This window comes from Balaenoptera borealis (genome assembly GCF_965194805.1).
Source record: "Balaenoptera borealis genome assembly, chromosome: 3".
Lineage (NCBI taxonomy): Eukaryota > Metazoa > Chordata > Mammalia > Artiodactyla > Balaenopteridae > Balaenoptera > Balaenoptera borealis.
Genome location: NC_138866.1, coordinates 116246601 through 116261883, shown reverse-complemented (window position 1 = coordinate 116261883; position 15283 = coordinate 116246601). Strand labels below are relative to the sequence as shown.

The window sequence follows — 15283 nt, the reverse complement described above, 5'->3', positions numbered from 1 at the left end:
AGTTTTGTCCACCACACTTTGAGGTTAGTATTATTATTCCCATTTTATAGAAGAGTAAACTGAGGACCAGAGAAGTCCCTGACCCAGGGTCACCCATTAGTCAATGAATGCTGGAGCCAGGCTTCTCACATTGAGATCACTAGGCAAAATTTGATGTAATGGCGGGGGTTGGGGGGGGCGGTCAGGGAAGCTTCTTGGGGAGGGGTCAAGAATGGGACATTTGTGCTGAGATCTGAAGGTGATGAGAAGTTCATCAGAGATGCTCAGGCAGAAGAAATAGCATGTGCAAAGGCCCCAAGATGGGAGGCAGCAAGGTGCATCTAAGGAGCAGAAAGGCGGCCCTGGGGCCTGGACAGCAGGGAGCCAGAGGAATACTTGATGAGACAGGCTAGGGATGCTCTGAGGGCCATGGGGCCCCATGGAGACTTTGGACTTTCTCCCAAGACCCTTGGGAAGCTAGCGGCAGCAGTGGGGGGTGTGACTGGTAGAGGGTGGAGGCAGCCCATCATGGATGCTCAGCTGAGTCTCCTTAAGCTCTAGTGAGCACTCCCCGTGGAGCTGGTGAGTCCACAGGAGCTCCAGACACGTGTTGGCCAGTACGCCTCAGCATTTGGGACTGTGGCCACCCTGCCTGGTGATCGGACAGTAGCCTCCACCTTAGCCTGGAGTGGTGGGTTTGAGATCAAGCGATGCTCAAACATCATGCTGTGGTTTCAGTGCTTTCTTGGAACTGGCTGATGCTTTTTTAAAAGATAAGATTCTGAGAAAGGGAGCAGCAGCTGATGTAACTTTGGCCATAGTCCACAGGAGAGCAGGCCAGGAATTGTGGTTTTTTTCCCCCTCTGTCATCAATATCAAGGGCAGTAAAGTGGCAGGCTGCCCAACCAGGCTCCCACTGTCTCTGCAATCGGCCTGTTGACTCCCATCAAAAACAACTTTGTTTTCTTTTATTGGTATTTGGGGTTCATAAATCTCTGAGAAGAGTACATTCCCCAAGCATGAAAGCCACCTGCCATCAGGGGAGCGGGCCAGGAGCCAAGGTCAGGGTGTCAGACTTGACATCACTTTTAGGAAATCCATTCTCTGGTTGGTTCGGTTTGGTCAGAAGCAAATGCCGACCGAGGGAAGAAACCAGCACTTTGTAACTTAATGCCCCGTCCCTGAGAGCTTTTGTCCTCTTCCCTGTGGCCAGATTTCACTAATCCTGTCCTGGGGGTTGGGGGGTGGGGACACTGGGGGAGACAGGACTAGTCCTAGACAAAGCCCCCGGGGGGAGGGAAGGAGCACAGGGCTGCCGGCCTCCTCTCCCATCTGCTGCCCCCAGCCAAACCCAAAGACAGAGGAGGTGGGACCTGAGGGCAAGAGGGAAGACCCGTTTCTCTGAAAAGAATTTTCCCTGCCTCCAGTGGGTCCTTCTCTGAAAAGCTGCTCTCCCAGGGGTAGCACATCACCCCAGTGCCCTAAGCTACCTGATCATGGGCTTGCTCTAACTTCCTCCTAGCTGAGTGATTTGGGGCAAATTACTTAACCTCCCAGAGGTATGATAATATCTATTTCACAGGGTTGGTGTGAGATTTAACTAAGTAATATAAAATTACTGGTGAGATACCTAGAATAGTGCCTGGAACATATCAGTGCTCAGTAAATATTTTTTCCCCTGTTACTCGTTGAGGGGAGAGAGCGTCCCAGCCAAATGTGGGTCCTGGTCTCTAACCATTCAATCAAGCAGTATCTATTGACTGCTGACTCTGAGCTAGATCTTTATTCAAGGCACTAAGGATACAGCAGTGAGCAGCGTCTCTCGGCACTTAGAAGACATAAGAATATTATAGAATATCAGCCACGTGACAATAAACAGATAAATATGTAACATGTTAGTGATAAGTGCTATGGGGACAAATGAAGAAGAATAAGGGGGATAAGAGTGACAGGGTGTCCTGGTAAGGGACAAGGTGGCATTGAAACAGAGACCTGAATGACTTGAGGGAGTGAGCCCTGCGGGTAACCCAGGGAGGAGCTTTCCAGGCAGAGGGAACAGCCAGGGCAAAGATGCTAAGTGGGGACGGGTCTGACACATTCTAAGAACGGCAAGCGGGACAGAGTGGCTGCAGCAGAGGGATGGAGGGGGAGGACAGGAAATGAGGGGCAGAGGGACCCGGGTGGGATCATGCAGGGCCTTGCAGGTAAGGATTTTCGCTTTGACTGTGAGTTGGTGGGAAAACGATGGAGCATATGGAGCTGAGGAGTGATTGGATCTGACAGGTCTTGGAAGGATCCTTCTGGCCATGTTTGCCCAAGAAGCACTGATGGTAGAGAAGGCCCTGAAGACACAATTTATGGCCTTAGCTTCACTTGGCCCTCACCCCCTTGTCGGCCTGGGAGTGGCGGGTGGGTCTGGATTTCTTGACTGCCCAGCATACTTTCCTCTTGTCAAGGTCACCTCCCTTTGCTGGGCTCAGATGCAGGAAAGGGAGGACCAAGGACCACCAGGGAACATCTCCAGGGGGCACCAGGGAGCCAGATAAAGTGTTGCCCCCCCAGTCAGGGAATATGCGTGGCCTGTGCATGTGTGTGCATGGATGTGTGTCTGTGTGCATGCACATGTGTGCCTCTCTGTGTGTACATCCTCGCGTGTGCATGTGTGTGTGTCCATTCCTAGGACAGAGTTGGAGAGTTCCTCATCTGCAACTCCACTTCTTCTTTCACCTCTCTCTGTCCACCTCCCAGCTGTGCACAGGTGACACTAGTGTCCCTCTCTGCTCTGTGACATGCCCTCATTGGCCAAGGACCTGTGCCCCTTCATCCCCCTGTGCTCACCCGACCAGGCCCCTCTTCCCCAAGGCTGCCTGCTTCTAACCAGGCTGATAAGTCCATTCGTGGGCTGGGCTTTGTAAATAAGAGTATGTAAACAGCATACTCTTCTTCCCCCACCCCCACTTAGGGCTATGACACTAAGTTCATGTGGCAGATTAGCAATCATGAAGACAGGGTTGGCAGCTACGTAGCCACTTGCTGTCACTGTCTGCTCCTGTATCCCCAGCAGGTACTGCTCACTGATCACACTAGTCTTGCCCACTGAGCCCAGACTTGACCTCAGAATCCTTCTTAACTCAGTGCTCCAGGCAACACTAATAATCAATTGACATGGATGAGTGAGAACACATATCTAACATCCCTAATCTAAGGTGTTCCAGTGTTACCTAAGGGGACTCTAATTCTGGGACTCTAATGATGGAATTTTTGGCCACTGTACCCATTTGCTGAGCAGAAAAGAAAGTGTAGAAGAAACCTCTTGGTCCTGTACAGTGGGCCTTATTCAAGTACATGCTCCAGGGCATCACTCTTTTTTTTTTTTTTTTTTTTTTTTTAGAAGAATTCTTTTTTTTTTAATTTTTTATTTATGGCTGTGTTGGGTCTTCGTTTCTCTGCGGGGGCTTTCTCCAGTTGCGGCAAGCGGGGGCCACTCTTCATCGCGGTGCGCGGGCCTCTCACTATCGCGGCCTCTCTTGTTGTGGAGCACAGGCTCCAGACGCGCAGGCTCAGCAGTTGCGGCTCACGGGCCCAGTCGCTCCGCGGCATGTGGGATCTTCCCAGACCAGGGCTCGAACCCCTGTCCCCCGCATTGGCAGGCAGATTCTCAACCACTGCGCCACCAGGGAAGCCCAGGGGCATCACTCTTGAACACTCAGACTCAGGGGGTCCGTGCCAAGGGAAGGACAGAGGGACGCTCAGCGATACTAGCCTCAGATTCAGAGTCCCTATCCAGCAGGCTTTGGGACCTTGGGCAGGTCAGTTCACCTCTCTGACCCTCGGCTTTCCCTTTGCTGCCCACATCCCAGGGTTGTCGTGGAGATCAGATGATAGCAGGTATGTGAGTGTTCTGTGAAATTTATAAAGTGCCCTACACGTGAAAGGAACAACAATGATATTCTGTCTACTCTGTTTTGTTCTGCTGATTGGTTTTCACTTATCTGAGACTTTTGGCTCATGGTAGGATCCCACCCCTTAAATCCCATGGGTCCCAAGTTTGGTGGTCCTGTAGGTACTGATATGTAACGAGGCCAGACATGCCTGAAAATGCCTCGTGGAGGGAAGGAGTCGCAGAGCAGGTACCTGAGGTCCTGGCTCTGATGCTGCCGCTGACCCGCTGTGTACCCCTGGACAGCCTCTTAACCTCTCTGGGTCTGAACCCCCCCTCTGCCAAATGTGGATGATGCTTGCCCGTTCCCCCAAAGTCCTGTGAGGGTAAATGATGGCAAATGTGAGGAGACCCAGAACCCCTAAGCAGCATACAAGTGTGAATTGCTATTTCTTGTGATTCAGCACAAGCATGCCAAAGGGGTAAAGCTCTTTGCCCCGAGGCTCTCCACTAGGTGGAATCGGTTAATTGACCGATTAGGGGCCAAGGTGAAAGGGTTACGGGAATTTATCTCTGCTTTGCCTCAGCTGCTCCAGCTGAGCAGTATGCCAGGCGGAGCTTTGCGTATGGATTCAGAAGGAGGCGGTCAGCCAGCAGCGCTGGAGCCGTGGCCACTAGGACCCCAGGCTTGCTGGGGCTGTCGGGGGGAGGCGAGAGAGGTGGGAAATCAGCTCCGTGACTCTTTAACAGGCAGAGGTGAGAGAAGGGAGAAGGAGAGGGAGGAGTGGGGAGCGAAGGAGGAGAGAGGAGGGAAAAGAGAAAAAAAAAAACAGAAGAGGAGACCAGCAGAAGCTAGAAGGAGCAGGGTTGGAGGAAGGAGTGATGGAGGGGGACGGGGACTGTCTCTTCCTTGTGAGACCAGGAATTCTCTCGGGAAGGGACTGGGTCTTCCCCTTCAGACCCGCCTGGTCCCTCTAAGAGTAGGTTTTATGCCTATGCCTCCCCTATCAGATTGGCTCCCCCAGGGCAGTGGCTGGGCCATTGCCATCAGACTGTTGGCTCCCCAAACAGGAACTGGGCTCCCCAGGGACAGGGGAACAGACTCCATCCACAGCCAAGACCCTGGACCTCCACCTGCCTGACTCCTCTCCTCCCCACCCAGGGTTCACGGACACCTTCAACATGGACATCAAGAAGCCCCGAGTCATCCCCGGCTCCAGAGCCGCCTTCTTTGGCTACACGGTGCAGCAGCATGACATCAGCGGCAAGAAGTGGTGAGTGAGAGCTGCCGCCTCCACAGTAGCCCTGCACCGCCCCACACCCAGCCCCTGCATCGGCTGGCTGGCCGCACTGGCCCTCACGTGTAGACGCCCCCCTTGCCGGGGACTTGACTTCTTGTCGTGGCAGGTCAGGGGCTGCCTAGGATCTGCCCCTGTCCATGAAATCATGAGCATCCCATGTCACAGGCCTTGATCTTCTCATCTGAGAAATGGGAATGAACACCCCTCCTTCTCCGGGTTATGGGACAGCACAAGTAGCAGGCACCTAGAACCAATAATTACCCTCCCATCCCCTCTCAGGGCCTCAGGGTCTCATCAGTGGGGGCAGTGCCTCTGGTCCTGGCGGCTGGGAGAGCTGTTGGGGAGCGGGATGTCTCTGAGGGGATAGATGTGAGTGTGCTCAAAGCTAAAATACAGGAACAGTGGGGCAAAGGGAAGTGAGAGCAAGGCTGAGTGGCGGGGAGAGGGCCAGAGAGATCCCAAGGACCCCTCTGGGACGGGGGCGATCAAGAGGCAGGAAGGGTCTGCGTCTGATGTTTAATATAACTTTGTTGGATTATACTTTACATATTATATAATTTACTCATTTCAAGTGTCGATTCGGTGATTTTTTTTTAAGTAAATTTACCAAGTTGTGCAGTTCAACAGTTGTAGAACATTTTCATCGCCCCAATAAGATCCCTCACGCACGTGTACTGTTCATTGCCATTCTCCTCCTGCTGATTGGTTTTCAGCTGTCAGAAGACAAGGCTTTCCTTCCTTCCTGAGATGGAAAGGACTAGGCCTCTGCTTTGCCCTCTTAGAAGCCCTTGCCGAGTCAAGGGACCATGTGAACACTGACGATAAATGTCCTACCTGCCCTCTTCCCAATCTGGCCTCTGCCTACCCTCCCACCCTCTTCTCCTTCTGCTTCCCTCACCTCCTTTCCTGCGCTCAACACTCTACCACATTGCATTATTTCCATTTTTCCAGTTCTCCAGAGCTTCTTTGCACAGGCTGTTCCCTCCTCCCGTGATGTCCTCTCCTACCTTCCTTCCCCACTCACCCTACCCTACCACTCAGATCTAACACATTCTCTCATACATTTTTTTGTGAAGGAGTATCTTATTATCTTTCTACTGAGGTATAACTTAGATACAATAAAGCATAGACACCTTAAGTGTCCAAACCAGTGAACTTTTACACATGTATATGCCCATTGTGATCACCCCCCAGAACATGATATAGAACATTTCCTGCTCCCTGGAAAGCTCCCTGTGCCTCCCACCCAGTCAGTTCCTCTCCAGGTAACCACTATTCTGACTCCTATCACCATAGATTGATATTGCCTGTTTTTGAACTTCATATAGATGATATCACACATTAAGTACTCATTTGTACCTTATCTGTTTTACTCAACATTATGTCTTTGAGGTTTAACATACTGTTGAATGTTTCATACTTGATGTTTCTTCACTGATGTGTAATATTCTACGGTAGCAATGCACCACGTTTTATTTATTTATTCTACTATCGATGGATCTTTGGATTGTTTCCATTTTTGGCTATTTCAAGTAGAGATACTATTAACATTCTTATACATGTCTTCTGATGAACATATGCACTCATTTTTATCTGGTATATACTCAGGAATAGAATCACTGAGTTAAGGGGAAGGTATATGTTTGTAGGACCTGCCAAGCGTTTTTTCCCCAAATGGCTTACCAATGTAAACCCTTCTAGTAACATGAGAGTTCTAGTTGCTTCCCATCCTCACTAACACTTGGTATTATCAGTTGTTAATTTTAGCCATTCTGATGGTGTGTAGTGGTATCTAATTGTGGGTTTAATTGGCATTTTTCTAATGACTAATGATGTTGAGTAAACTTTTGTAAATTTATTGGCCATTTTGGTGTCCTATTTTGTGAAGTGTCCAATTGAGTCTTTTGCCCATTTTTTAAATTGTGTTGTGTGTCTTTTTCTTATTGATTTATAGGACTTTAAAAAATATATTCTATACACAAATCCTTTGTCAGAGAAAAACATTGCAAAGAACTTCTCCCAGTCTCTATCTTGCCTTTTCATTCTTTTAATGGTATCTTTTTATGAACAGAGTTAGTTCTTAGCTTTAGTGAAGTCTTAATTTATCTGTCTTTTTTATAGTTAGTGTTTCTTGTGTGTCCCATTTAAGAAATTTTTGCCTCTCCCAAGATCATGAAGATATTTTCCTCTGTTTTCTTCCAGAAGTTGATGATTTTGCTTTCTCATTTAAGTCAGTGATTCATCTCAAATTAATTTTTGTATGAGATGTGAGATAAAGATCTAAATTTTTTTTTTAATATGGATATCCAATTGATCTGGCACTATTTGTTGAAAGACTATTTCCCCACTAAATTGTAGTGTCATCTTTGTTGAAAATCAGGTGACCCTATATGTATGGGTCTATTTCTAGCCTCTATTCTACTCCATAGAATAGAAAGCTGCCTTGGTTACTGTAGCTTCAAAGCAAGTCTTGAAGTTAGTGTGAGTTCTCCATATTTGTTCTTCTTTGACAAGATTGTTTTAGCTATACTAGGTCCTCTATATTTCCTTATGAATTTTAGAATAGGCTTGTCAATTTCCCCTAATCAAACTTGCTGAGATTTTGATTGGGATTGCATTAAATTTATAGATCAACTTGGGGAGAAATGAAATCGTGATAATACTGAGTCTTCCAAACCATGAACATGTATATCCCTCCATTTATTTAGTTTTTAAAAAATTTTCTCTCAATAATGCTTTGAAATTTTCAGTGTAAAACGCTTGCGTACCTTTTATTATATTAATTCCTAGGTATTCAATATTTTATGCTAATTAAAAATAGAATATTCTTTTTATTTTTTATTTATTTATTTGGTTGTGCCAGGTCTTAGTTGAAACAGGCAGGTTCCTTAGTTGTGGCTCGTGGGGCTCCTTAGTTGCAGGTCGCCGGCTCCTTAGTTGCAGCACGTGGGATCCTTAGTTGTGGCATGCAAACTCTTGGTTGCAGCATGCATGTGGGATCTGGTTCCCTGACCAGGGATCGAACCTGGGCCCCCTGCATTGGGAGCATGGAGTCTTAACCACTGCACCACCAAGGAAGTCCCTAAAATAGAATATTCTTATTTCATTTTCCAATCTTTTGCTAGTATAGAAAAATACAATGGACTTTTGTATATTTACATTATATCCAGCAACTTTACTAAATTCATTTATTATTTCTAATAGTTTGCTTGTAGATCCTTTTGAATTTTCTATGTATACAAGCAGATCATCTGAAGTAATTACTTTATTTCTTCTTTTCCAATCTTCATAGCTTTTATTTCTGTTTCTCTTGCCTAATTGCAATAGCCAGGACCTTCAGTACAAGATTGAATAGAAGTTGTGATCCCAAACATGATTTTCTTACTTCCCTTATTAGAGGGAAAACTTTCAATATTTCAGAATTAAATAAGATGTTAACTGTAGTTTATTGATTTGTTTGTTGTAGATACCTTCATATTAAGAAAGTTTTCTTCTATTCCTACTTTTCTGAGGTTTATTTGTTTGTGTTTGTCTCTGTGTGTGTGTATGTAATAGGTGGTGAATTTTATCAGATGCTTTTTCTGCAAAGATTGAGATATTATATGGTTCTCCTTTATTCTGTTAATATTAATTATATTCATTGATTTTTTGAATATTAAGCCCAATTTGTATTCCTGGGATAAACTTGGTCACCACATATTCATATATATATATATATATATATAATGTACGTATATATGTGTGTATATATATGTATATATACATAAATTGATTCTATTTATTAATATATTCTCAGGAACTTTATTTCTGTATACATGAGGTATATTGTGCAGCTAAATGCATCCAATGTATTCTTTTATTTATTTATTTATTTATTTATTTATGGCTGTGTTGGGTCTTCGTTTCTGTGCGAGGGCTTTCTCTAGTTGTGGCAAGCGGGGGCCACTCTTCATCGCGGTGCGCGGGCCTCTCACTCACTATCGCGGCCTCTCTTGTTGCAGAGCACAGGCTCCAGACGCGCAGGCTCAGTAATTGTGGCTCACGGGCCCTGTTGCTCCGCAGCATGTGGGATCTTCCCAGACCAGGGCTCGAACCCGTGTTCCCTACATTGGCAGGCAGATTCTCAACCACTGCGCCACCAGGGAAGCCCCATCCAATGTATTCTTAATTACAAATATTTTGTTTTGCAATTCCTGAATTTCCACTTGATTCTTTTTATAGACTCTAATTCTATTAAAGTAATCTGTCTTTCTCCCATTTGCCCATCTTTGACTCTATTTTTAAAAACATATTAATCACAGTTATTTTGAAGTCCTTCTTGGCTAACTCCAATATCTGGGTCATCTCTGAGTCTGCTTCTAGTGACTATTTTACCTTATGGTTATCAGTCACTTTTTCCTGATTCTTTGCCTGTTTAATATATATATTTTTATTCTATGCTGAACATTGTGAATTGTACACAGTAGAGGCTATAGATTGTGTTACCTTCCTTTAAGTACATTTTGTTCTGATGGGCAATTAAAATACTGGTGAAACCACCTAGAACTTAGCACAGCTTGGTTTGGGCCTTGGTTGGGGCAGGTATCTGGTTTTGCCCTTACTTCTAGGGTGCAGCCTTTACTCCTAGGGCGTAGATTTCCTGAGGTCTCAACTGAAAGCCCACAGCAGTCATTAAAATGTCTCTATTCTGACTGGGCATGAACCCCAACATCTCCTAAGCACTGGGCAGCCTCTAAAATATCTGCTCCCCGTGGCTCTTCTTTGATAGATTTTCCAGAATCTCACACTACGCATGGACAGCTTAGGGGTCAGCCAAGACCCTAAGGGGAAATGTTAGCAGAGTTTTGGGGGTCCTTTCTCTGTGGTGCTCTCCTTTCTGCCTGCTTCCACCAAATCCTAGTTATTTTTGCAGCCTCAGCCCCAATCACTGTTTCCTCTACCCAGCAAGACTGCTGCTATCTGACTGGACTCTATTTCCCTGTGCTGCAATAGGAAAGTGCCCTCAGAGAGAAAGCTGGGTAAATGTGGGTTTAGTGCCTGTACTTACCTTTGCTCAAGTCTTGAGCTGTCTAGTGCTGTCTAATGCCTGAAAATAGTTGTTTCATGTATTTTATCTAGCTTTCATAGTTGTTTATGGCTGGAATTAAAAGTCCTCTTTCTTTTTTTAAAAAAAAAAATTATTTATTTATTTATTTGTTTATTTATTTGGCTGTGCCGGGTCTTAGTTGTGGCACGCAGGACCTTCATTACGGCATGTGGGATCTTCACTTGTGGCATGCGGGATCTAGGTCCCTGACTAGGGGTTGAACCTGGGCCCTCTGCATTGGGAGCACAGAGTGTTAGCCACTGGACCACCAGGGAAGTCCCAAAGTCCTCTTTCATGTTCTTTAATCAACTTAAATATCATTTCCTCTGAGAAACCTTCTCTGACCATCCCTTCCCATCACTAGATTAGTTGTATCCATAGAATTCTGGATGTTCCTTTTCATAACATTTATCAAAATGGATAGTAATTGCCTATTTCCTTGTCTTTCTTCCTGAAATCAGGGGTATGCTCCCGGGAAATTAGTAGATGCGCAAAAGAACATACTTTGAGAGACTGAATTAATGGTTTGAGTCTCTCTCAACCAGCCCAGACACCAGATGCACAGCATCCGTATTCTATACATGGTATGAATGGTCAAAGATTAAATGGAACTGACTTTTCCAAGACTGAATTTGTTTTGACCAATGTTTATTAAGCTTCTGTTAATAAATTTTACTAGACTCTGAAAAATTTTGGTATGGTTTCACTCTCAAATAACTCACAGACCAGTTGAGGAGTCAACACTAATATCCTTGAAATAATTAAAAAATAATGCAAGACAAAATACAACCTGGCGTTAATTATGTTCGTCTTTGTAAGACCACTTTTGCCATGAAGGCTTTCTGGATCCTTTTCCTAGCCTAAAATGGCTTTACCCTTCCTAAGTCCTCTCTCTGATGGCCCGTATCATTTCCTACCTTGTGTTGGAGTCACTTATGCCCATGACTCACCTCCCTTATCAGACACTAGCCTCGTATCCCTGTGCATGAGAGCAGCCAGCAAGTTGTCTCACTCACAGCAGAAACTCAGCCAGAGTTTGAAAGGAGAAATTTCTGTGGCTGAGGTCTCTGGGAGAGCTTCACAGAAGAGGCGCATTTGAATGGGGTCTTGGAGGTTGGGCTTAGATGAGCGGAATGGTACAATAGAATTGACTCGTGGTCACTCTTGCTGATCTGAGTGCAGCCGGAAGCATCATGGGAGCCGCTGGACCAGAGCGTGTTTTCTGGCTGAGAGAAACAGAGAGGCCTTGGAGACCCAGGGAGCTGCACCTCCTGCAGAATAGACAGGAGCACACAGGACCTTTCAGGAATCCCTGTCCTCACTTGCATGGACCCCACTGCATACCCTACTTGGTTGCTTCCCATCTCTGCTTTCTCCCCAGGCCCCCATTTTTTCTCATCCCGTAGGCAGCATTCCAAGAGTTTTATCCAGACCTAAGACCCCATGGATGTGGATCAGGGGAAAAGACAGGTCAATGTCAATGTCATTTGGGGGACACCACCTGGCAGTTATGCACAGGGATGACCACAGTGGTACATGTTGTTTGAAGTCCATGCCAGGAGGCACCTCAAAGGAAGGACAAGAGCAAGGGTTTGAAGTCCAAAGACTGCCACTTGGAGGAAGACCTTGGAAGAAGCTCTCTCATCCTCTCCACACCTCTATTTGCTCATGCACAAAATGGATATGAAATTACCTATCTCAGGGTGCTAGGCAAGATCAACAAATACCTAAAATTTGAATGTTATAATCAGTAAAGCAGGAAATGGAAGATTGGGTTGCTTGCACCCAGCAAGCAGCCAAATCTGAAATCAGGCCCCTGGTGACTTGGTCAAGAGGCTCACTTTGACCCAGGGTCTTCTGTCTCCTGGGTGTGGACCCAGCTTCCAGCCCTTAAGGTAGAGCTGGCACATCTTGGTCTGCATCTCCTGGGCGTGCAGTGGGGCCAGGGAATCTGTGTTTTAAAGAATTCCCCAGGACTCTAGCAGGGAGACTGGGGCCTCCTGAGGATCACCATTTTCACTGAGGATCGGGAGATGCCAGTGGGAAACAACATCACCCCCCGGCCCCCAGCCCAAAAATCCAGGTCCCAATATTGCCGCAGAGAAGGACCCACCAGTTGTCTCCGACCACAGGCACCAATGAGGTCTGGCCCCCATTTATCAGGCCGTGAGCCTCCTTGAACATCAAGGGCACCAGACCCTGATGTAAATGTGTTGGAGGACAAGGGGACAGACTTAGTGGGGCTGCCACTTTATTCTCTTAACCCTTCACCTCCTGCCCACCACATTCCCAACTCAGAACTCAAACTCGGCAAAACTGACTGTGCTTCAGACATCTTGAACGGTTTTGCACATGCCTTGGTTTCAGCAACAATAACAACACTCACAGACACACAAAAAATGAAAAGAGAAGACAAATTCTTCTTGGGATGAGTATTCTCTGCCCCTGCTTTTTAAGCACTTGTGTATTTTCAGAGAAATTTAATCCACATGACTCTAATGTATGTACATTGAAATCATTAAGTCAGTTGGTTTTCAAGACCGTTTGATGTCCCAGAAACTCTGGTGTAGGGTTTGCAGAGGGCCTCACCAAGACTTTGGTCCACTGGAGCAGGAAGCCTCCTGGTGCTGAGAAAAAACAGAGCTAGGCCCCACAAATTTCCAATTTGTCACTGAAGCTTTCACCCCAGAGAAAGAAGCCTCAGCTCTCAGGGAGGTGGCGCATTTCACCCTCTCCCCTCAGGGGTGCTGGGAAGCAGGAACCTGGTAGCCCCAGTGGGTTCCACAAGGGGAACCCTTTGGAACTCAGTGGGCTTTGAGAACAATAGGGCATGTGAATTCTCTGGGCCACAGGTTCAGGGATGTGAGCAACTTGTAAGAGAAATAGGCTTGTACCCATTTTACAGATGAGGCAACTGAGACTCCAAGAGAGATAACATAATAAGTGTCTGAGCTACGTCTGGAACCCAGGTCTTGTTAGGCCCAAGACAGCACAGGGCAGAAGCAGCCCCAGCCCAGAGACTGACTGGGAAGCTACAGTCAGACCGCAGTGGTGCCCCTCCTGACCAGCTACACTGCTGGCCCCATAAGAGTCGAGGCTGTGATGTCCCAAGACCCAGCACTAGCAGATTCACATAAAAATGCTGAGTCCATTCAGAAAGAGAGGGTGTATATTCACAGAACCCCAAGCCCGGATGATAAATACCAAGAGAGGACACACAGAAAGGGTCGCAGGAGTTCACGTGAGGGAGGGAATTACTAATTCAGCAGGACTAGGTGGGGGAGGGAATCGGGAGAGGGTTGTGGAGGAGGGGGCTTCCACATGGGTAGGATTTCTATGTGTAGAATAGACAGGGATGAGAAGAGTATAACAGATGGAAGGAACAGCATGGGTAAGAGTACAGGGCTGGAAAAGAAGAGGTCACGTTTAGAGAAAGGACACTGTCCCATGTGTCTGGAAGAGAAGGTATGGAAAGCAGAGCAGTAGACCAGACCAGAGGCTGGGAGAGGGAGGGCAGCACCACAGAGTTTCTTAAATACCAGAGTGCGGGGATTATATCTGGGAGGCAGTGGGGAGCCATTGGAGGTTTTAGAGCAGGAGGGTGGTTCACTAGAGTTCTAATTTTTAGGGTGATCACTTACGCTACCATATGGGAGGAGATCCTGGAGGTAAGGAGGCTGGTGGGAAGGCTAGAGAAGTCTAGGTGGGTGGAGGACCTAAGGGGTGGGGCTTGGAGGAAGGGGCCTGCTTTATGAGTGTCAATAGTTCATTCATTCATTCTTGAGAACCTGTGCTAGGTCCTGGGAATTCAACGGTGAACAAAACTTCAAAGTCCCTGTCCTGATGGGACTTTTCTTCTGGTGGGGCAAGACACATTATGAAGTTGCCCATCATCTGTCAGATGGTGACGTGTGCAATGGAGAAGTGTTAGGCAGGATAAGGGGGCTTGGCAGCAGCGGGTGGGAGGGAGGGCTGCTCCCTTATACAGGCCATCAGGCAGGGCCTCAGCGCTAGGGTGACAGCAGTCAGAGACCTAAAGAAAAGGGAGAATCTGAGACAATCATGGATATCTGAGAAAAGAGTATTCCAGGCGGAGGGAATGGCAAGGGCAAAGGTCCTGAGGTGGGAAGATGCTTGGGATGTTCCAGGAACAGTGTGTGTGGCTGGAGCAGAGTGAGCCGGGCAAGAATGGAGGGGGGCGAGGTCAGAGATGAACCAGGATGAAGGATGACTGAGGACTTGTTTCGCTGACTGGGAAGATAGTGAAAAAGCAAAATCCAGCAACAGGAGACAGACTTTGGGGGAACGGGTGGGCTAATCTTTGGTCCCGTTGGTTTGAAGTATCCAAGGGTCAAAAGAGTGCAGCTGGACAGCTGGCAGCAGGGGACAGGAGCCTTCAGGTTGCCTGTTCCCAGACAGGGAGGTTCGGCTGCAGTGCTGTGAGGGCTTATCTGTGTGTGCCTCTCCCAGAAGCCGCCTAAGGGGCCTAGCTTGGGAGCTTGCAACTCTGGGCAAATGCTTTACAGGACCAGCCCTTGAGATGTATGAAAGACTCATGATGTACACTCATGCGCACAGAATAAGTTTAGAGTTCCTGCCGAGACTCATTGCAATGTACGCGAAACACCTGCAGTACCACTCTAGAGCGCTGGTCCTCAAGCCTCAGTGTACATCAGAATCCCCTGGGGGGCTTGTTAAATTGGATCACTGGGCCCCGCCTCCAGAGTTTTGGTTCCATAGGTCTAGGGTGGGACCTGCGAATTTGCTTCTAACAAGTTCCCAGGTGGCACTGGTGCTGCTGGGGCCCACACTCTGAGAACCACAGCCCTAGAGATTTCTGTGCCCGGTTTCTTAAGTTGGTGACCCAGAGACAACTGGGAATGGGCTGGAGGTGGGGTTGGGAGGACAGAGAAGAGGCTGTTTCTGAGAAGAGCTGCTCACACCTCATTCTCGTCATCCACCTGCAGCCGCTCCGTCCCTCTTAGCCCTTCCTCTGCTTTCTCCGACTTCTCAATTTTCTTCTCTTGGCCCATTCCC

At 47.2% G+C, this 15283-nt stretch overlaps 1 protein-coding gene across 2 annotated transcripts in view; it reads left to right on the top strand.

Moving 5' to 3' along the window:
- Positions 1 to 15283, top strand: part of ITGA11 (integrin subunit alpha 11) — a 128139-nt gene that overhangs the window by 26286 nt on the left and 86570 nt on the right. For both annotated transcript variants that reach the window (XM_082383248.1, XM_082383249.1), the window contains exon 2: positions 5022 to 5133. In XM_082383248.1, coding sequence (XP_082239374.1) covers positions 5022 to 5133 — 112 coding nt within the window. The remainder of the gene's footprint in view (positions 1 to 5021; positions 5134 to 15283) is intronic.